This window comes from Stenella coeruleoalba (assembly GCF_951394435.1).
Source record: "Stenella coeruleoalba genome assembly, chromosome: 17".
In the NCBI taxonomy this organism is placed as follows: domain Eukaryota; kingdom Metazoa; phylum Chordata; class Mammalia; order Artiodactyla; family Delphinidae; genus Stenella; species Stenella coeruleoalba.
Window position 1 is genome coordinate 40051409 of NC_137163.1, and position 23533 is coordinate 40074941.

General features: G+C 37.4%; 1 protein-coding gene across 1 annotated transcript; it reads left to right on the forward strand.

The window, feature by feature from the left end:
* Window positions 1-45: 45 nt before the first annotated feature.
* On the forward strand, window positions 46-21940 carry CFAP418 (cilia and flagella associated protein 418). The gene is made up of 6 exons (XM_079902197.1): window positions 46-289; window positions 4212-4299; window positions 7615-7679; window positions 8215-8280; window positions 15928-16023; window positions 19899-21940. The coding sequence occupies exons 1-6, from the start codon at window positions 135-137 to the stop codon at window positions 20050-20052; spliced, it is 624 nt and encodes a 207-aa protein (XP_079758323.1). The 5' UTR covers window positions 46-134; the 3' UTR covers window positions 20053-21940.
* Window positions 21941-23533: the final 1593 nt, after the last annotated feature.

A 23533-nucleotide genomic window follows, 5' to 3' on the forward strand; every position in this document is an offset into this window, starting at 1 on the left:
AGCTCCTAAGACAGCCTCTGAATGGCTCGCGCATGCGCGGGGGTGGCCAGCGCGCCCTGCGGATCCTCGCGTTGCCCCTGGAAACCACACGGTGCTGTAGCTACCAGAGCAAGGGAAGGACATGACGATTCAAGATGGCGAAGGACCTGGACGAGCTCTTGGATGAGGTCGAGTCCAAGTTTTGCAGACCAGACCCACTGAGACTGGGTATGGTCGAACGGCCCAGAGGCGGTGGCGGTGGCATCCTCAGCAACGACCGGAACCGAGCCGAGGCGGAAGAGAATCTCAGGTTAACAGGCGGGAGGGGTGGGCTGTTCTGGTGAAGCCTGCTTCAGGTCCTAAAGCCACCCCTCCGCCGCCGGACCCAAAGAAATGTACCCCCGCCCGCGACCTCCAGCTCCTCTTCCTGCTAGGGCCCAGACTCTCAATTCCCCATTACCGGGGCCGCACACACTTCAGCTCCCCGGCCTGTAGGATCCTAACATCTCTTCCCAAGGCCCGACTCCGCCCCCCAAGCAAGCCCCAGAGGACTGGCCCCGCTGATGCCCCGCCTCTAGAGCCCGCGGTTTCGCTCAGGTTCCGATGCGGGAGAGGGGGTGCAGCTTAGGCTCTCTCTCTTGAGCCCCGAGGGGGTCACGGTGACCCGGGCCTCCGTTTGTGTGAGCGATTCTTTTCCGCTTTTGAGATGCCCGCACAGAGAACCTCATCCTATTGCCTCTGGTCCTCTTGGGACCCCATTCCCAAGGCAGAACAATTCTTGGGCCAATTGTTGGAGAAAACGATTCCATTCTATTCCATCATTAGTTGATTTTTTTTTAAGCTCAGATAATTGAATGAGATTAGATTTAAGATTAAAAGGTTTAATTATTGGTAACACTGTCTTTATTAATCCAGCCACCTTCCTTCTCCCCATGGCCCCAGCTAAGGGTACCAGATGATCTCAGGCATCCAAATTGAAATTTGGGGAATTTTCTTAAGTCTTGGCTTTTGATCCAGAAAAAGTATCTTTCAAATTTGTCAGTCATTTTTCTTCTGTGTAATTATTCAATAATAGGACTTTCTTCTTTATCTCACTTCCCCCCTCAATTCCAAAAAAACAAAATTTTTGCCAGAGTGAGTATTGTCCTTCAAAGTGATGGCTTGGGAGCCTCTGCAGTGACTCTTGCTTGAATCTCTTGGAGATGCTTGTGGAATTACACAGAGGCAGCTTTGGAACAACCCAAGAAAGTCAATCTTGTTTATTTATGGCTGCATCTGTGGGTTTTGTTTTGTTTTTGCGCACCTGCGTGTGATTTCCCAGAACCCAACACCATTGCTACCCAATTTACAAGACTTACCTCTAATGACATTTGTTTATAAAAATTCACCCTCAGAAGATAAAAACATTGAAAAGAGTCTAAAATTTAGAAGCAGAAGTTCTAAAAATTAGTCGAGTACTTGGCAGCATTCTAAAAAAATAACTGTAGAGCCAACTAAAATGACTGCTTTGGGGACTTCCCTGGCGGTTCGGTGGTTAAGACTCCGAGCTCCCAATGCAGGGGGCATGGGTTCATCCCTAGTGGGGACTCGGCCAAAAAAATGACTGCTTTGAATGGGCTAACGCTCATTTGACTGTTTATGCAAATATCACTCTCACTAATTTGTATATTATTATCTTGAATGCTGGACATTCTTATGTACTCATTCCCAGCACATCTACCATTCCTATCCTACAACAATGTTACCTTGCAAGTTCTTTTGTTCTTTTTATTTATTCCTTTGGGGCATGGAGAAAATTTATCAAAGAGCCTTCCAGAGCCTATTCATCTTAGGAGAACTAGCACAGAGGGATAGGATGTCTTAGAGCAGGCTGCTGAAAATGGAAAGGGTTACTAAGGTGGACGGATCCTCTCCAAGCACAGGTCCTTTTGTACCTCTCTCCATAGCCTGTTGTTACACTACTAAAATCCATCCATAATGCTCGTAGCATCCCATCCCACCTTACTACCTCAGATTTTTCAATAATACATTTATAGAAGCTGTAACAAACCAGTACTGTTGTCATTCATGTGTTGAATTCAAGTGTTGTCATTCACTTCATTTGGCAGTGTAGTTGTAAATTATGCCAAAAAAAAACCAGCAACAAAGACCCTAAACTTAATAACAAATGTAGTATATAATGTCAAATATTAAAATTTTGTCCTGAGCCAAAATTGATACCTAAAAGTTAGGAACTGATTTACATTATGAATTTATTAATAGGAGACTACCTGCCAATTGTGTAGTGATATAGCCTGTATCTCTTTTTCTTAAAAGAGTTAAAATACCGAAATTGTCCCTTAAAAATGATAGCTCTGCAGATAATAAATGACCATGACACATCTGGATGCCAGGAACTACTGCTAAGTACATCATGAAAGTACAGAGTACATCAGAGAGTACATCATGAAAACCAGAGGAGAGAATTTCTAGAGGACATCTTAGCAACCTGCTGTCACAAAAGAAATTGAAGGAATTGGTACACAAGTGTCAGGTGCTTCTGAAAGATTAAAGCTAATTGGAACCGAGAAAGGCCATTGAATATAGTGATTTGGGCAGTAGTGACTTTGAAAAAAAGAGTTTCACTATAGTTGAGGGATATAGAGGCCAGAGATGGAATATTACACCTGGAAGAAGTTTTAGATAGTTGTCTAGATTTCCTCTTTACATATAAAATGTCTGAGGTTCAGAGAGGTTAAATAATTTAAACTAGGTGGGTAGTTCTCAACAGATGATGACTTTACCACTCAAGGGGCATTTGGCAATGTCTTGACATTTTTGATTGTCATAACTGGGGAAGGGTGTGCTACTGGCATCTAGTGGGTAGAAGCAGGGATGCTGTAAAACATCCTACAGTGCACAATAGCCTGCCCCTCTCACTGTGGTACACACACACACACACACACACACACACACACACACACCAACGAATTATCTGGTCCCAAATGTCAGTATTTCTAAGGTTAAGAAACCCTTATCCAGATCACCAGCAGATGCTAAATCCAATATACTTGTAAGGAAGTAGAAATAATGGATATAGACTACTCTTCAGTAGTGAGTAAAATAGGGTGGCAGCTTCAAGTGGGGTTTTGGAATGTTTCTTTGAAGAGGAAAGCATACTTAGCATACTTGGGAAGAACCCAGTATACAGTGGAAGATATTAGGGGTAAAAGTTAGAAAGGGAAAAACTGAAGAGGCAAAGTCTGGACATAGATGGAATCAAACATTCAGTGTTAGGCAGTAGCCTCTGCGTTTTCTTACATCAGGTTAATTATCTTACTCTAAGCAGTATCAAAGGAGGACTATAATCCTGATGTTAACAGTTTTGGAGCAAATATGTTTCTAGAAATAGAGAGTTAGTCTAAAAAAACCTGTCTTTTAAAACAAATAATTTAGTGATCCAATGAAGTTATAAAGTTATAATGATATACAGCATCTGTAACGTAAACTCTAAAGAGAGTTAATCTCATTTAGTGTTAGGTATCTAGACTGCCCTAGACTCAATTCCAAGCCTCTCCTCCCACTATTTATATGACCTTGGCGAGTTTTTGAATCTCTCAGTCCCTATATCTTCATCTATGTAAAGTATTCAGTAAATGTTAGCTATTAAATAGGAGTTCCATGCAGTAACAGTTTGTCAGTAATCCTGTGATGATTATACCCACAGAAGGTAAAGAGGTAGAGATACTCTGTCAAGCAAATACCACTTTTTTGTGTGTATGTGTGTAATTAATCATTTGGTTATATAACCTTTGGCTCCTGTAGTAAAGAGGTATGATTATTTGACTTACAATGGAACCCTTAGGGGAAAATTAGACATATTAAAATTATCTTTGTTTATAATTCTCAGGTTCTACTTATAATTTTGTAATATTTTGTATTCTTAAATAAATGGTTGATGTAATTTAGAAAAGTGCCTACCCACCTTTCTCTTATATATAACGTACAGCTTTAAACGTTATATTTTAAGTATGTAAAAGTACACATGGGAATTTGTACCTGATGAACTACATCCTTTTTCTCAAGAATCCTAGGCTATGTCCATAGTAGGAAAAAAAGAACATCACATTTGTCCTTCTGTTATCAACTCTAGTAATGGACTTTATTTAAACAAAACTCTTCTGATGCTGGCTGACTTTATCTGCACTTAAGCTTCAGCTGTTTTCTTGTTTGTTTGTTGTTTGTTTTTTCAGATCAACAGAAACATTTAAAAAAGAACATGATCTTGACAGTCTTATTAACGAAATATTTGAAGAGCCCAACTTTGACAAAAAATGCTTTGTAAGTCAAATGTTCTAAATACACAGTAATTCTTTCATTATCTCAAGACATGTTTAGAATAGTCTGAAAACTTATTAGAATACACAAGTATCTATAGTCCTTTGAATTCTGAGAAATACAATTATTTAAAGAAATTATTCCACTTAGATTTAAATAAGAAAAAAATTAGAAACTGTGTTTTGCTTTTTATTTCTCAGCAAGAATGAGAAATTAGAAAAGCTGTTGAACAAAAGTCAACTTGCAGATGAAGTTGGTTACTTGCATTTATTTGTATACTCTAAGAATACTTTTCTAAAAGACCAAAATCAGCTTTCATTATAGGAATGTGCTTAGCATCTCAGATGCTTTGCCGTTGCTCTCATCCCATGAACTAATCAGTTAAGTTGGTAGTATTTTATTTTTTTAAATGCTTATATATCTATATCAATTTTATAAAAGCTCATAAAATAATATAACAGCCACCTATATATTTACTAGTCATACTGAACGTATCTTAACATTTTGCCAGATTTGCTCCTCTGGATTTTTTTTTTTTTTTTTTTTTTTTGGCCACACCATGTGATTTGTGGGATTTTAGTTCCCTGACTGGGCATTGAACCCAGGGCACAGCAGTGAAAGCGCTGAGTCCCAACCACTGGATCGCCAGGGAACTCCCTGGACTTTTTTTAAAGAAATAAAAATTATAGTTTAAGAACTCTCCAAATCTTACTCTACTGCCTTCCTTCCCAAAGGTAACCATCAGCCTTTCCATCCATACTTTTATACTTTTATTACATATGTATGTAACCATAAACAATTTTAACTAATGTATAGCAGTCCCTTACATAACTCCACCACAGTTTATCTACATCCCTGGTGATTAGACATTTTGATTATGCCAAGTTGTTGCTCATACAAACAGTGCTTCATCAAATATCTTTGTATGTCTTTTTTTTTTAACCCATGTATAGGAGTTTCTCTAGGATATATAAACCTAGGAAGTCACAAGGTGTGCTCATCTTCAACTTTTCTACCCATTGCCAAAATGTTTCCCAAAGTAACTGTCTTATTTGTATTCTTCTCACCAGCAGTGATGAGAATGTATATACTTTCATTTTTACCAGTTTGGTAGGCACAGAATATGTTTGTTAGATTTTTATATATATATATATATATATATATATATATATATATATATATATATTTGTTAGAAAGAGACCAAATGGAAGTCTAAATTACAAGGACCACAAGGAAAAAAATCTAAGAAATAAATATAATACCAAAGAGGGTTGATTTGTTTGTTTTTAACGTAGGGAAGATTAAAGCAAGACAGTGGACTAAAAATAACTAGGCAATGATTGTGTTAAGATTAGGGATATGGGCCACTTCTTTTTTTGTCAGACTAAAATTTAAGTGACTGGTATAGATCTTAAGCTTTGTATTTCTCTGTGCCAGAGGGGAGAGGAGTGGGAGAGGTCAGTGAAATACATGAGGGATGTACAAAATACATGAGTCACAGAGATGAAATGTACAGCATGAGGGATATAGTCAATAATACTGTAATAGCTCTGTATGGTGACTAGACTTTCTGTGGTGATCATTTTGTAATGTATAGAAATACCAAGTCAGTATGTTTTACCCCTGAAACTAACATAGTGTTGTAGGTCAATTATACTTCAATTAGAAAAACAAAGAATAAAAATAAAACCAAGTTTAAAAAATCTTAATTTCTCTAAATTTAACATTTTCAGTTCATCTGTGGTAAATTAATAAGCTGATGGCCTAGTTGAATAACATGTCAACACAATAGCAATGGTGTTGAATACTCTGCGAACAGAATGCATCATAAATGCTGAATAGCAATACTAATTTAATTAGTGGTAGGAAAAAAACTACATGATGTTATTCATTGATCATCTGAGCAATTCATTATTTAGTAAGCACTACAGGGTATGTATCTGTGTGTGAGGCACTGTCTCTTCAGTTCAAGGCATTTCAGAAAGAGAAGGAAATACTTCTCTAAAGAAGTATTAGAGAAGATATACTAATCTGAAATAAAAATAGCTCTTATAATCATGAAGAATAAGCTTTTATGCACTTCTTCTGTGTGCTCCCTTTTTGAAGTTAGTTATTATATCCAGTTTTCCAGCCTGCAGGGGAGAAAGCAACCCAAGTAAACTTCTGGAGGAAAGCAGATCAATGTAAAACACTGATTGGATGAGGAAAGGAAGTGTCTGTGAATTGCTCGTCCATGCCCACCTTGTCCTCAGAGGCCAGATGCTCTTGAGAGTATTGGTCCCTCCTCCATTGCTCGCCCGTCCTGTTGTGTTTCTTTCTTTTCTTAATTGAAGTATAGTTGACTTACAATATAATATCAGTTGCAGACTCACACAAGAAAGCCCAGAAACAACAGCAGATGTCCCAGTGTGCCAGCCTTGAGTTGCAAACACAAGCCTGGATGGCACATGGAGTGTGCTCCCAAAGACAAAAAGAGACTTAGGCACGTTATTACTTTTCAGCTATGCACCAAAAATGTTTCCAGTTCTGTTTAACATCAGTTTTATTCAACAAATAAAAGAGTTAAGAGAAATAGTAAAGTATTTTTGCCTCCATTAAATTTCCTCACCTACTAGGTAAATTGATGGCATGTCTCTGCATAGTTTAAATTGCCTTCTCTCCATCCTACTTCCTTTCCTTGGCGGTGGTCCTAGTATGTGGTCGGCCATGTTGTTTGGTACCTTATACCAGTTAGCACTTAATAAATGCTTGCTAATTATGATGTTATGTAACCATATAGGAACTACTGTATGATTGTGACTAGGTAGCTCTACATTTTCATTGGACATCTAATGGTTGATACCATTTCATCTGATCAAAATTAATATTCCTGAAGTTACCCAGGAGTTTGGTTAGTTTATTTTTAGTTCAGGTGAGTACCATTCACAGCCTTTAAAATGAGTCTGAGGTTTTTTTACTCCTCAATTGAATTTTTCCAGGATGAAGTTTTAAATAGCAGCTCCTTCATATTAAATCATTGAACTCTAGTATTAACTGAAGAGTTATAAAGTGACTCTAAATCTTAGCATGCTAATAATGGCAGTATATCAATTTTCTAGACTAAACGTTAGCATAGTAATTCGTAAATTCCTCAGGGAGGTCTACTTCCCTTTTGCCTTTAAAGGGTTTTGATCATTGTTTTCATTTCAGAAACTTTAAAATCATAGGAAATTTTAAGCCATTTTTAAAATATCCTTGTTATAAAATAAAGAATATTAGTTTTCATGTTACAATTCTCTAAGTTACCCTTGGCCTTTTATTGTTTTGTTTTTTTAACAGAAATTAAAATCTAAATCTTCAGGTAACACATCTGTCAGAGCTTACATTCAAGGCCCTGGTAAGAGGTAAGTTGGGATTGCTTTGGTGAATTATACACACTGGTGAGCATGGTCTAGTAGATTTTGTTACCGTTTAACAACATTGAGCAACAAAGCACCACTGGTCGGCTTTCAGGAGACAGACCAACAGCAGCATTTTTCAGTGTTCTTATGGTCTGTGACTCCTTAGTGTAAAGGAACTTGAATGGGAGGTTATTGCTATTGTAAATAATTTTCTGCTGCATAAAAAAAAAAAAAGTGTGAATGGTTTCTCAAAATTAATGTTCTGTTATATTCTTCAGTATTTACTTTGTGCCTTACGTTATTTGGCAAACACATTTTTCTGTGACTCATTTTAACTCCTTGAGTGTTCCTGAATATACAGGTTTTATCCAATAACACACTGACCCTGAAATAAATACCTCTTCCTTGAAATAGTTGGCTTGCTCAGGAAAATATACAATTTGATTACAAGAATATAGAGTCAATGAGGCCAAATTAACTTCTCATGTTTCTTTTATGTTTTAATTTTATTTTTCTTCCATCTGTTGAACACGTCCAGCTGCAGCCCAGTATACCTTGGTGGAAGCGCTGTTCCATGTGGGGTTGGGACAAATACTTCACAGAGGTAAGATGTCAGAAATATGTTATACTTTCTTAATTAGTTTTTTCCAAATTGATACCCTGTTAAAACATAGTTCTTATCATCTTGGCATGAGTCTGTTTCATAATAAAAGGTATATTTTGTTAGCCAGTCTAACTAAGAACACTTTACTGAAATACTGATTATTATTGGGTGATAGTTGTTAAAAGCTATGGTGTTGGGTATGTGTTGTTCATTGTGTTGACACCCTTCTTTAAGAGCCACTTGAAGTGCCTGGATCACTTCCATCCCAGCTTGGTTTCCACAAGACACCAGGAGTTGAGCTTCTATCTTGCCATTTTTCCTTCCAGGCAGTGAAAACCAGTGAGTAGGACAGGTGAACTATATGATGTGTCACCCACACTGCCTTGGCCAGTCAGCATCAGAAGCTGTGGGTCTGTAGTACCCAAGGAGTTCTTAAGCACAGTCTCTTGATTTTACATATTTCAAAAGGAGAAAGCCTCCTTTTGTTGTCTCTTCCCCAACCCTCCTTTCACCCAGGATCTCACTCAGTACCTCTTTTAGGGCAATCTTATGGTCATGATGCTACCTACCCCAAGCCCCTATCAGCCTCAGACTCCTAGCCTATTCCATTGTCATTGTCGTAAAGTGGGGAAACATCGATTTTCAGCAATTTTTTTTTTATTGAAGTATAGTTGATTTACAATGTTGTGTTAATTTCTACTGTACAGCAAAGTGATTCAGTTATACATATATATACCTTCTTTTTCATATTCTTTTCTATTATGGTTTATCACAGGATATTGAATATAGTTCTGTATGCTATACAGTAGGACCTTATTGTTTATCCATTTTACATATGATAGTTTGTGTCTGCTAATCCCAAACTCCCAAGCCATCCCTCCCCCACCCACCTCCCCCTTGGCAACCACAAGTCTGTTCTCTATGTCTGTGAGTCTATTTCTGTTTCGTAGATAAGTTCACTTGTGTTGTATTTTAGATTCCACATATAAGTGATATCATATGGTATTTGTTTTTCTCTTTCTGACTTACTTCACTTGGTATATAATCTCTAGGCCCATCCATGTTGCTGAAAATGACATTATTTCATTCTTTATTATGGCTGAGTAGTATTCCATTGTATATATGTGCCACATCTTCTTTATCCATTCATCTGTCGATGGACATTTAGGTTGTTTCCATGTCTTGTCTGTTGTAAGTAGTTCAGCAAATCATTTTACTGTCCTGTTAAGTTTGGTTCTATTTTTATAGAGGCCCACTTAACTAGATTATTATATTTTGTCTAGTTATTTCTAAAGCACTTTTTCATTTTCTGATAAAAGAAGTAAAAGACTGAGCTGTATGACTGCATTCTGATCACGTTTCAGGAGAGATAACCATTACATTGAATAATGGAAGTGGGATCCAAAAGGACATTGTTGGAGGGTTGTGGTAGAGCTGGCCTAGATCCGAGGAGGCCTGGAAAAAAAGGGCTATAGGACCAGAGGGAAACTGGGAATCTGGGGAAGCCTAGACCAGGAACACCAGGCAGCAGACAGGCTATAGCAACCCACAGGGGTGATGCCTGCTGTGAGGGCTGTAAATAAAGAGTTGATAGCACCTGAATCGTCGTGCGTTGAGGACTGTCTATTCGAAGGTTTAGAGACACACACTGCCCTTAGAGAAGAATACAGTCTGGCTGCTTATCAATCCTGACTTACTGTGTCTACCCAGTTGGATTTGTCTCAGTCAATGCCAGACCACTCTGCCTCGAATCCAGGCTTCCCTCAAGTCATCCTTGAGCTATACGGCAAACGTTTCCTAGTTACCATCCACTTCCATCTTCTGTAGTCTCACCCACATAGAGCATTAAAGAAAATATACCTAACATAACATTTTGAGCACCTCTCCCCTGTTCAGAAGGAAAATGAGAGCTGCCATCTGTCTCATATTAACTCTAAACTCATTGTTTGCTTTACCAAGTTGTTGTTCTTCCTCTTCTCTTTTTAGTTCTTTCACCTCCAGTTAAAGCCTGGGCTAGATACTCTACTTCCACTAGAACACTTGTTATCCTTCTACTTTCCACTTATATTTTTCTACCTCTGAGTATTTTTACACTTACTCCCTGTCTAGAATGACACTCCTTTCTAATGCATGTCCCCACTGTCTTACCTGCTTAATTCACTTACTGTAGACTCATTTTGTCATTCTGTTTGAACTTCCTTTTCCTTTTCTTTGTTTAAATATTCATTGAATGCCCTCTATGTCCTAGGTACTAGATACCAAAAAAGGTAAAACACTGGCCAGTAGAGAAACTGATAAAGAAACACATGATTATACCCAGGGCATGAAGAAAAAGGGCTCTGATGACAGAATACCTAAGTTCAGATATTCACTCTGCCTCTTACAAGCTGTGAAGCCTTGAGAAGGGATATAATCTTACAAAACCTCAGTTTCCTCACCCATAAATACTTTAGTTTTTATGGGTGAGGAAACTGAGTTATTGTAAGGATTAAATGAAATAATACATTAAAATTGTGCCCATGTTGCAGGTCAGCTAGCTACTATAGGTACAGTTGTTTGGAGTTGTTTGTGGGTATTTCTCGTCTGTTTGTGCTGCCTTATTGTGTTATACCTCAGCTGCAAGAATCCTATATTCTACTACTTTTCCATTTTATCTCAGGAAATATCTTTGTGTGTTCTGGTTTACTTCCAAGAGTAAACATTTTATTAAGATTCTCTTTTATGTAGTATATTTTTACATGTACTTTGATTTAGTTCTAGCAGAGAAGAATCTCGTTCCAGATGGAATTTCAGTGTATGTCTGTATATAACATTGATCCATGAGAATACCACTGTCTTTCAACCCCATTCCTACCTTTTGCACAGTGACAAGAAGGGAAAACACATACAATTTGCATAAATATGCACAGGTAAATGTTTATATTCACAGATCTTCTTCACCCATCACAAAGATACTAATCATTGACCACCTTCTTCATGACATAGATCAACACACACAGAAAGATAAGCACATACATACTCATGTGCATGTAAAATATTATATGTATGAAGTACTTTATACTGTCCAGAGCACTTTTTTGTAAGTATATGTGTATTGGTTCACCTGCTTCACAGGGAAAAACCAAGATGCAGATAGAGCAAGAATTTTTAACCCCATTTTATAAATGAGGAAACTGAGGCACTGATGTTAAATTCATTAAACACGTATTAATTCATCATGTCCTTGCTAAGTCCTAGGTTTTGAGTGAACACATTGTGGTGAACAAATAAATAGACACTTCCCTGCCCTCAATGAGCTTTCAGTCTAGATGAGGAAAGAGACTTTAATTCCACAAATAACTATTTAATTTCCCCATAATATGTAATGTGAAGGGTAAGTACAGAATACTATAAGCATAGATAATTGGCATCCTAACTAATATGAAGTGTTAGGGAATGCTTTCCTAAGCAAATAACATTTAATCAGACTATGATATGATAAATAAGTAGGAATTAAGCAAAGACAGGGGAGCATTGGAGCCAGAGGACCCCCCATGTTAGACGATCCCTGAGCTGGAAGGAGCCAGGGGTGTGGGAGGAACAGGGAGCAGCCAGGTGAGCTGGAGTGTAGTGAGTGGGGGAAAGAATGGCTCCTGGTGGGGCTGGAGAGGTAGTCGGGGGACGTTTGGTTTGGGCTCCCCTGGAGGATTTTAGAAAAATATGTCCTATAGCAGTGGAAGCCATTGGGTTGTTTGGGTTTTTTTTTAAGCAGATAGGGATGACATAATCATATTTGTGTTTCTAAAGAAAGAAATTTTGGTTCCAGAATGGAAAATGGATTGGAAGTTGGAGGGACAAGACAGGAGAGAACACAGGGAGACCCGTCAACAGGCAGTAGGTACCGGTGGTCCAGGAAAGAGACAGGGATGGCAGCTGTGACCTAAGTGGTGGCAGTGGCTGTAGGGAAAAAGGGTCACACTTGAGATATTAGAACATAGAATTGACAGAATTCAGTGATTAAATGGCTGTTGGAGGCAAGAGAGAAAGTTGTCAAGAATGACTCCCAAGCCCTGTGCCTTGCCCAAGGCAAGGACTCCAACGTGTAACTTTATGCCTAGTCCATTATTCCTTCTAGTATACCAATTTGCAGACGCTTTTATAATGTATGTAAGAGGGAAGCCGCTTTTGTTATTGCAGCTGTTGTTTTCCAGCTGCCCAAACAGCAAGACTCCCCAGTCTACTGTGTAGATCTGAAGGATTTGACTGAGAACCAGGGTCTGTGCAGAAGACTATATTGGGCTATATTTGGGACATTCCCACCACTAACATCTTTAAAAGGGTAAAGATTTTACTTACTAGCCTGATAAAAGGACAAAGCTGTTGATGACACTTCCATGTTTGTATTTACTCACATTTTCGAGGAAAGACCTGACAATTTATCTTTCATTGGAACCATGACTTTATGTTAGATATTCTTTTATATATAGTTATAAAAGAAAAATATATTTAAGCCCTGAAAATAAGCACTGATTTACATGCCTAGGGCATGAAGGAAATCGAGTCTGTTCTGCCTCTTTTTCATGTGTTATGTTTGTTTGATTTTGGATCAAGCTCTGATTTGAGAGTAATCGCGAATGATTTTAGAGTGTAAAGATTTGAATCTTTTACCCACTTGGTATAAAGGGGAAGAGCAGTAGCAAAGCATGGTGGCATTAATAAGATCTAGATAAAACCAAGGTGTTATTTTCAAGCCAAATTGAATTTTACTCTCCTCGTTATTTTTTAAACTACTTGCAAGCCTGGATTATCCCATAGACTGGTATAATAATGGTCTAATAGAGTGAATCGTAGCAGCAGAATGATTTCTTAGCTGCAAGTTAGTTTTATTTTTCTCAAAGGACAGTGTTGGTAGGAAAATATGGTAGTGTGAATAGATTTGAATAAACTGCTAAATTTTAAATTAAAACGCTATATTTAACATTATGGTTGAAATTTTACACATACAGAATGTCAGGAAATTCTAAATTATAGTTCCCACAACAGCAGTAATTCAGCCAAATTGCACATATGTATTAAGGCATTAAAGTTAACACTCTGTGCAATCATGTAATAAATACATATGCATAAGAAAGCAAGTTATAGCAGCTTTGGGAACCATCATTTTGCATTTCCTGACTTGTACATTCAAAATCCAAGTTCAAATGTGTACAAATGTAATTGTGTTGAATTTCCATATGTACAAATTCAACTTCATAAATTGCTAACAGTTTAAAAGGAAATATGGAATTGTTTATGAAACTTAAGATTTTAAGTGTTTAATTATTGTTGTGATTAATGTTTTTAGAAATACAAAGCATTCATTCTCAAAGAAACTTTCAGGCCAAAATATATTTGCAATTTTGAAGTTAAGTTATCTGAATTTTAGAGGGAAATAAGTGAAAAAAAATATAGTGATGGATTTTATTTTATTTTTTAATTGCAGAAGTATTATATGCTTTTTGAAAAAAATAAAAAGTCAAAATGTATAAGGAGAAAGATAGTACTCTCCTTCCTTCCTCTCCATTCCCACCCCTCCTGAGGCAACCAGTGATAGCTGCGTGGTATATTACCTTCCACATTTTTCTCCATGTTCTTACAAACTTGTTATAAACACCTATACAGGAAAATTTGTGGGGTAGTTTTTACAAAGACAGGATCATGTTATATATGTTATTGTGTACCTTGCCTTGTGCACCTCTATGTCAGTAGTTAAATCTAATTAACTCTTGTATCAACTGCCTAATATTCCATAGTACAAATGTCATTCAGTCTTTTCCCTCTTTGATAGCTATCCAGGTGGTATCCTGTTTTTTGCCACTTCAACAGCACTGCAGTAGAAATTATTCTTGAGATACACGCCTATACTCTGGTGCTTTTATTTATATGTAATATATTCCCCAAAATGGGATTGATGGTGCAGCAGCTAGGTATAATTTTAATCGTAAAATTATGCCAAGATTTTTCCCAAAAGGTTATAGCAGTTCACATACCCACCAGAAATGTCTGAGAGGGCTAATTTTTGCTAACTTAATTGGTTTAAATATATATTTCATGGTTGCTTGAAATTTTAATTCTTTATGTAGTATTTTAACTGTTTAATAAATGTTGTGTGCCAGGCACTGTCATGAGCACTTTATCAATATTAACTTGGTTAACTCCTCATAATTCTTCTATGAGGTGTGCATTATTATCCCCATTTTATAGATAGGGAAACTGAGTCACAGAGAAGTTAAATTACTTGACTATAGTTACACAGCTAGGGAATCAGCATTTGAACGTAGACAATCTTATCTACACTCTTTAACTACTAATCTATGCTACCTATATTAGTGACATAGTGACATTATATTTTTAGAGTTTCTTTCTTTGTTGTCATTTGTAAGCACTCTTTATCAGTATAAGTATTTGACTGTGTGTTGAAAATGTTTTCTTTCACTCTATTATTGGTCTTTTCACTTTGTTTTTGGTATCTTTAAAACTCTTGTTATTTCCTTTTAATTTTTAGATGATCAAATGTATCTATATTGATTCTAGTTTTAAAATACTTCAGACAATGGAGAAGTTTTCTTTAAATCACAATTATTATACAAATCAAATGGTTTGCAGCAGCAATTCATAATTCTTACCATATATTATCATTTTACTCCTGAAGTTACTATGTACTATATGAATTTTGAGATTTGCTTGGCATTTCGGTTCCTCAGGTTGTCACTGAGTAACTGTTATGTGCTGAGTATTGTTCTAGCAGTTCTACCCTCTCTCATCAGCAGCATTTTTCCCTTCATTGCATCTTTGCCATCAGTATACAAACCGACTCTTTTTCCTTCTTAAATGTAACCTTCTATTAACCCCACTTCCTTTACCAACTACCACTCCACTTAAAGAAACTGCTTAGATATACCTCACCAGTGAAGCCTATGCAGACTCTTGTATTTAAAATTATAACACACTTCCTCCCAGTACTTTCAATTTTATCGACTCTACTTTTTATTTCATTTAAAGCACTTTTAACCTTCTAACGTGCTACATAATTTATGAGTATTTCTTCTCGAATTAGAATCTAAGCTGTTTGAGGACAGAATCTCACCAGCACATAGTAGTCTTTCAGTAAATACTTTTTAAGTGAGTGAATGAATACATTAATGCCAAGCAGTGGGGAAACAGAAACAAATAAGATATTGTCCCAGCACAGAGAAGATATTGTCCCAGCATTTCAATACAATGTGACAAATTCTGTGGTAGAGGCATCCTGAAATTTTCATTAGGAAGGGAAACACGTAAAGAAGGTAGCTTAAGTGAAGATCTCCCTCAGACAAATTTGAAAACCATTGAACTAAAAGATCTACACATCCATTTTTTTCTTTTATATATGTAAATATACATGTGTGCATATATGTATCAGTATGCAAGATCTTAGTAAAATAGGTAGGTTTGTGCAGAAATTTAACCTGAAAGTTCAAATAGGTAATCAGACCAATAGTATAAAAATTTATACTCAGATTCATCTTTACTTTTCTGTTGTTTACTCGGTAATCTGTAATATGTGGTATAGTCTGTGAATAAATCAGCATATTTTCATATTTAAATTTAACAGTAATTTCTAATGTACAGTTCTTTTTCTCTGAACAGAGCATGTGACCATCTGCGTTGTATAGCCTGTGATTTCTGGGTAGTAAGCTGCGATGACTATGGGTGGGACAAATCATGTGATTACCTGTTTTTCAGGTATGTTTCTAAAGAACTTCACTCTGTGAAAAATGTACTTAATATATAACTTTATATTTCTTACTGTGCAGTAATGCCTCTTGGTGACCTTGGCCAGATTGTGTGGCCTCCACCTCTTTGATATTTCTCGCATCATCTCCTCCTTTCCATCTGTCTGCTGTCAGCCTAGTTAAGGACATGTTACTTCTGGACAGGAGTTCAGAAGTAGCCTCCTCACTGATTTTCCTGTGTACAATCTCTTCTTCCAGACCACCCTTCACTTGCTGAGAATTAAAGCATAACTCTGAGTATGCCATCCTCTTGCCCAAAACCCTTCTGCTTGCAGAATAATGTCCAAATTCCTCAGCATGGCATTCAAGACCTTCCATAATCCAGTCCCCAACTATCTATTACCCAGTTTTGTTTGTCTTTCCATGGTATACTTTTCACCTTAGCAAGATTTTAGCTACATCAAAACAATGCTCCCGGGGCTTCCCTGGTGGCGCAGTGGTTGAGAGTCCACCTGCTGATGCAGGGGACACAGGTTCGTGTCCCGGTCCGGGAAGATCCCACATGCCGTGGAGCGGCTGGGCCCGTGAGCCATGGCCACTGAGCCTGCGTGTCCGGAGCCTGTGCTCCGCAACGGGAGAGGTTACAACAGTGAGAGGCCCGCATACTGCAAAAAAAAAAAAAAAAACAATGCTCCCATAATGCTCCCATTCCCTATGACTTTGTATAAACTCTCCACCTCTTGGGCTACCTTCCCACCATTTTATCTACCTAAACCCTACCTGTCCCTCAGGGTATGGTTCATTGCTCATCTTCTATGATTCCCTTACCACTCTCTCAACTTGGAAGTAAACTCATCCTCTTCCGTGTGTCCACAGCACGTTGTACCAGTTATAGCACTTACTGTAATAAAAGACTGAAAATATCTTAGGGTGGTGTATGTCTGCCTCCCTCCTTGTGGTTGGGATAGTGTCTTACTTATATTTTTGTAATTTGTACATCCTTAAATACTCAGTGAATACCTAATGTTTTTAAGTTATAAAAATGTATCTGAACTATACATTCACATTTTCAAATAAAAATTAAGGGCTAAAAATTAGTAAAGTACACATATCATGCATTTTTGGCCCCCCAAACCTGTGCCTAAGCAAAGACTATATTTTCAGATACAAGTCATCAGAATTATTGCAGCACTCTTCAGTAGCATAAAGAAAACCGCGAGAGGCTTTCTTCACACCTCTCTGGCATCCATTCTCATGTAAATCTCTAGGAGTCTCCTCTAGTGTTAATGTAAGAGTTTTTAAACTTTTCACATCAAGAACTGTTCTGAAAATCTGAATCCTCTCAACATATACACAGAAAGATTCAAATATGCAGATACATAGAAAAATTACAGTTTGAGAGATTTCATAGTACCCAACCCAAATAAAGCCTAGTGTGGTCCCAAAATCCCAGGTCAAGAGCCCGTACTCTTTGGGGCTCTGAAGCTCAGATTAAGAAATGTAGACTGTAAAGTGGTAGATGAAACCATGAAACTGGATGATATTACCCAGTAAGGTGACTTGGAAGCCTGTCAGTGAATGCAGAGTTAAGGGATCATTTAGTTAAGATAGGAGGTGCTGGGACTTCCCTGGTCCAGTGGTTCCCTTAACCACCGGTCCAGTGGTTAAGAATCAGTCTTGCAATGCAGGGGACGCTGGTTCGATCTCTGGTCAGGGAACTGAGATCCGAAATGCTGCAGGGCAACTAAGCCCATGTGCTGCAACTAGAGAGCCCGCATGCCGCAACTACAGAGCCCACACACTCTGGGGCCCATGTGCCACAACCAGAGAGAAGCCCGCACACCACAAAGAAGAGCCTGCATGCCACAACGAAAGATCCCACGTGCTGCAGCTAAGACCTGACACAACCAAAAATAAATAAATAAATAAATATTTTTTTAAAAAAAGATAGGAGACGCTTTGATGTTTATATTGTGGGGTGGTGGGGAAGACAAGAGAAGGGAAGGTTATGTGAGTAACAAGGTCCTGGAGGCTTTGGGGTCTAGAGTGCTGATGGAAAGTGGGCCTTGGATAGGAAGAGGCCGCCTCTGTGCCTGGGTGGAAAGAGGTCATATACTGATGTATTCAAGGGGACAGCTAGGAAATGGAGGCCTTTTCACATCTCACTGCCTGATTTTGTGAATGAAGATGTGATCTGCTTGAAAGTAGAGGGGAGATGAAACACTTGAGGGTAATAAGTGTATCCTAGCTTTGACAAGTTCTAGAACTTTCTAAAAGAAGTATAAGCTATACTTGACCATCCTGCCATGATAGCTAAATAAAATGCTCTTATTTTTCTATTAAACTGTGTTTGCTTTATGGGAAATAATGAAATTTTCTTTCTCAGCTTTTAAAATATGCACTACTTGAAATGTATTAATTATTGATAGTTCCTTGGCTTTCATGATTCCTACTCCTGAAATCTCTAAGTATTCAATCAAGTGTGACATGTTAAGTTTGTCAAAATATATTGCAGATTGAATAAAGGACAGTCCTTCATTTAGCCATTTAGTTTTCATTAAACACATTTAGTTTTGTTTGGCTTTTTTCTTTGCAGTAAAACTTATTCAGTTCTTCCCCTATCTCACTGTAACCTTAGCTAAGTTGTTCAGCTGGTCAAAGTCTCAGTTTCCTGAAGTCAGACAGTTGGCCTGGAAAATCTCTTAGGTTTTGTTAGGGTCTAACCTCAATTGTGCCTGAATTTTGTGCAGTACTGAATGTGGTGCCCATTGGCCACCAGAGGGCACTTTGTTTCCTGCTTTCTGTAGCAGTGACATCAACAGTTAACAGTGTATTTCTTTCTTTAAAAGTACTTATACTGTATTTCATCATTTCACTATGTATTTTTTCATCATTTCACTTTGAATTTTTTCATTTTCTTTTGTCATGGAATATTTACATAAATTCAGTACATGGACTATGAAAATCATAATTGATTTCCTATTAATTAAATTTAACTTCTGCAGTCTTTTTTGTAATAGCATCAAGTCAGATGGTTATCGTTTTTCATGAGTTCTGCGCATAGGTTTAATTATGTTAAAATTACTGACATTTATTTCAGGATAGGCATTTGTTTTGTTTCTGGTAGTGTACGTAAATAAGCAGATCATTGAAACAAATGAGATATAATATGAATTCAACACATAGAAATAACAAGCACTTTTTCTCTATTAATGAAAAATTTCTATAGTTAACCCATCAGAAGCCTGTTATCTTTATGCCTCTTATATGCCCTCCATTTGCCACACTGCTCGCTTTATTTTTTATTTTTTATTTTTGCGGTACACGGGCCTCTCACTGTTGTGGCCTCTCCCGTTGCGGAGCACAGGCTCCGGACGCGCAGGCTCAGCGGCCATGGCTCACGGGCCCAGCCGCTCCGCAGCGCATGGGATCTTCCCGGACCAGGGCACGAACCCGTGTCCCCTGCATCGGCAGGCGGACTCTCAACCACTGCGCCACCAGGGAAGCCCCTCCACACTGCAGGCTTTTAAAATATGGCACAGGTGAGTATTTGAGGTAGGAGATGAACCACCATCTTTTCCACTCTATTCTTATATCATGTAGCCTCTGATAAGACAGATCAATAATTCTTCTCTTTAGGTCACTGTGTTCTACAACAGCCTTAATAAACAGACCTAGAGGATTGCCATTTAAAAACATTGAAATCCTCAGAAAGAGAACGCCAAAGTGTATCTTCTGTTTTTCGTGTGAGAGCACCAGGTAGTTTAGCGTTTGGATGTTGTGAAGATAGGAAAATAAAGCAGTTAGAATTTCTTTTTTGTTTTTTTTAAGTCATTAAGCACTGAACAAAGCTACTATGCTAAAACCTTCTTATTTTACTAATAGGAACAATATGCCAGAATTCCACAAATTAAAAACAAAGTTGGTAAAGAAGAAAGGGACACGGGCATACGCCTGCCAGTGCAGCTGGAGAACCATTGAAGAGCTGACGGACCTTCAGACGGATCATCACCTTCGCTGGGTTTGCGGTAAACACTAAGAACGCAGACTTTCCACATTCAGACAAATACATCCATGAGAACAGTCTCTATTAATTGTCACAATATTTAGGTAAAGGGACATAGTATCATGCCCTTTGGAAAAGACAGGAAATTTCATTTAATGACTGTATAAATTTTCAAAGACCAAATGGACTTGGGAAGATAATGTGCTCTAACGTTTTGGAATTATTCCTTTTTGATATATGGACATTTCACTTAGGAAGTAAGGTAACAAGTTATCCAAATACTTCTTTGCTAGCCTGTCCCCTGTTAAATAGAAATTTCATTGTGGAGTTTCATACAAATGTATAGCCATTCAGTAGCAACTGCAGCGTTACTGACTGCTAGTATGCTTAGCATAAACATTCCTCTTTATAGCAGTTAAAAGGGATAAAGCTGGCCCTGCAGAGAGGTCATTGAGGGGTGTACACATCACCTCTTCCAGTCAAATCTGTTGTTAGCAAAGATCATAATTTAGACATGTCAGAAACCATGTGATCAGTGGCTAATTGAAGGGTTTTCGGGAGTATAGGTATATTGTAGGTGAAAACACTGCCTGTATCTGATCTAACTTCACCAATTCAAAGCAATACTATGCACAGTAGTAAGTATATATTACCAGTTTTAGCTTATTTCTCCTCCTTTTGTTCATTTAGATATGAGAAGTTATTTAGTTTGCTCTTTTAGCAAGTATTCATTTCTATATAAAAGTGGGTTTTTTTGATGCACCTAAAAGTACAAGGAAAAATCCTAATACAGAGAGGTCATTTTTGGATTTTCCAAGTACCTTCTTGCCTTTAATGCCCTAAAACTCCATTAAGTAAAGAGAACAGCAAGTAAAATATATTCTCAGGCAGCCTGTAGATTTTTCTGGTAGGATCAGGTTGACATACTGTTTATTGGTGAGTACATGAAAGAAGAAAGCATAGCTGAACCAACAGGTAACCTGTTGGGCTCCTTCTTAATATGACTAAGACTTGAGGAGCCCTACAGTAGCAGCACGTTCAGAAGATCAGTTACCTCAAAATTACCAGCTCGCAGCCCCATCAAGAGATTCCAATATGCCAGCAGCTCTTTACCGCCTGTGTCTAATATATTGTTCAAATGCATGACACAGGCTTGCTGAAAGCGAGGAACTGAAGCAAAGTTATGATCTGCGTAGTCTTATACTGAATCTGTTCCAGCCATTTTACTCAGGCAAAGAAAGATCTGGTCATTAAACTCCTTCTCCTAACCATGGCACATTTGCATATGTGTATCACTTGCTCCAGTAAGTCTAGTATTCCAACAGGATAAATCTCATTGTGGCAGATGCTCACATTTTTTGTATTAAGAATATGTTTACCAATCTTATCTTTCAATAAAAATTTTTTACCCCCTAAACTTTTATCTCAGTGTAATTGTGTCGGAAACATAGTGAGGGACTTCCCTGGTGGCGCAGTGGTTAAGAATCCACCTGCCAATGCAGGGGACATGGCTTTGAGCCCTGGTCTGGGAAGATCACACATGCCACGGAGCAGCTAAGCCTGTGTCCCACAACTACTGAGCCTGCATTCTAGAGCCCGTGAGCCACAACTACTGAGCCTGCATGCCACAACTACTGAAGCCCCCATGCCTAGAACCCGTGCCCTGCAACAAGAGAAGCCACCTCAATGAGAAGCCTGCACACCTCAGTGAAGAGTAGCCCCTGCTCACCGCAACTAGAAAAGGCCCGCATGCAGCAACGAAGACCCAATGCAGTCAAATAAATAAATAAATAGATACATACATTTAAAAAAAAATTGATCCTTTTAAAGAAAATAAAAAAGGAAATGGGGATTTGGATTGAAGTTGCCTATTTCAAAAATAGCAAAGCAACAAGATCCACACATTCAGAACCTCATGGAATTTGGCACATTTAATCGTAATGGTGATTTCTTTTTAATTTAAATGAGCAAATTTACTAAATTATGGATTTGAAATTTTTTTCCTCTTTTATTATTTCATCATAACTATTCTATAACTTAGATATGTTGCCCATGTTTGGCATTCCATAACATAATAATTATAATAATTAGTTCTCTAATGTCAGAAATGTATAAATGAGTTCACATTTTTGTTGGCAATTTATAAACTTTTTAATATTGTATAATTTTTAATCGAAAATGTAGAAAGAATATTATGTTTATATACAAATGTATAGATTATTACCAGTTGTAATTTAAGCCAAAATGCAGCTATTTTAGTATCAATGTAGAAGAACAGTATAGTTTCTAATCAACTATAATGTTTAAGGACAAAGTCTGTAAAACTTTCAAGATGTTTTGCATATTTATTTTCAATATTCATAATAATTTTCTACCTTTAATGAGTATTTTTTATCAAGCCAGGTAGCTACTTTATTTGAACTGCATTGTACTCTCAGACACTTATCTTGCCTAGAAATGAATAAATAATAAGTAGCTTTACTCTGTATTTAGGTGTATTTTTTTGTTTTATAATAAAATATTCATTTGGGGATTAATTTGATATAATTTTGATAATTTCCTTTAAAATGTCAACAAAATGTTTCCAACCATCCAGTTGAACAAAGAATTTATTTATTTTCATCGGGGAAGAGAGGCATGCCATAAGTTTTAGTGTGGGTGTAAGCGTGAATTTGTGTACATGCACGTGTAAGAGAGTGTAGTAGCTGAAAGAACAGGTCCAAGTGCAGGAAGGAGCCATGTTGATATGGTGGTGTGCATCCAGACCTGTACGATGATGTCAGTACACTTAACACTTCTTTTCTTGGGCCAAAGAAGATGGCATCAAACTATGGTTTCTAATCGTCTTCCTTCCTTTTCTTACTCATCTGATATTTTTAAATGTGGTGGGAAAAAGGTCCTGAATCCAGTAAGTATTGTGATGAAGCTCAACAGTAACTCGAATGTTGATTTTTTTTTTCAGCTGTTAGGTTTTAACAAAACTTCTATCAGCTGATACCAGCTAGTAATCAGCTTTACATACTGTTTAAGGTAATTCTGGAAGGAAAGAAAAAATTCAAAATATACAATCTCTTTAGAGATTTTTACATTGTATCACATTTATTTGGCTTTGTGACACCAAAATGTGCCCTATTTAAAAATATTGCATGGAATATATAGATATACATATGGTTGATGATAATTAAATTTGTTTTCAGACTTTCCCCGAAGATAATGGGTGACAATATGAAGTGTTACAAAATCAGAGTTGAAAGTCATGTCCTGTGGAAAGTTACTAAACTTTTGGGGTTTCCTTTGCCTCATCTATATGAGTGGTGATACCTCTCTTGTAAGCTTGTTGTAAGGATTAAATCATATAACGTGAAAATAATATAGCAGTATAGTTTTTAGTTCAGAATAAGTGCTTAATAAATTCCTTCATTCGTCTTTCTAAAAGTAATACTATCTAAATTAATTGGTACAACATGTTTCTTATAGGAAAGCATTTCACCACATGTTTGTTTATTCATTCCCT

Coding starts and splice junctions, on each gene's coding strand:
- CFAP418 (XM_079902197.1), top strand. CDS start 135: ATGGCGAAGGACCTGGACGAGCTCTTGGATGAGGTCGAGTCCAAGTTT. Junction 8,281..15,927: donor GGGACAAATACTTCACAGAG/GTAAGATGTCAG, acceptor TTCTCTGAACAG/AGCATGTGACCATCTGCGTT. Junction 16,024..19,898: donor TGTGATTACCTGTTTTTCAG/GTATGTTTCTAA, acceptor TTTTACTAATAG/GAACAATATGCCAGAATTCC.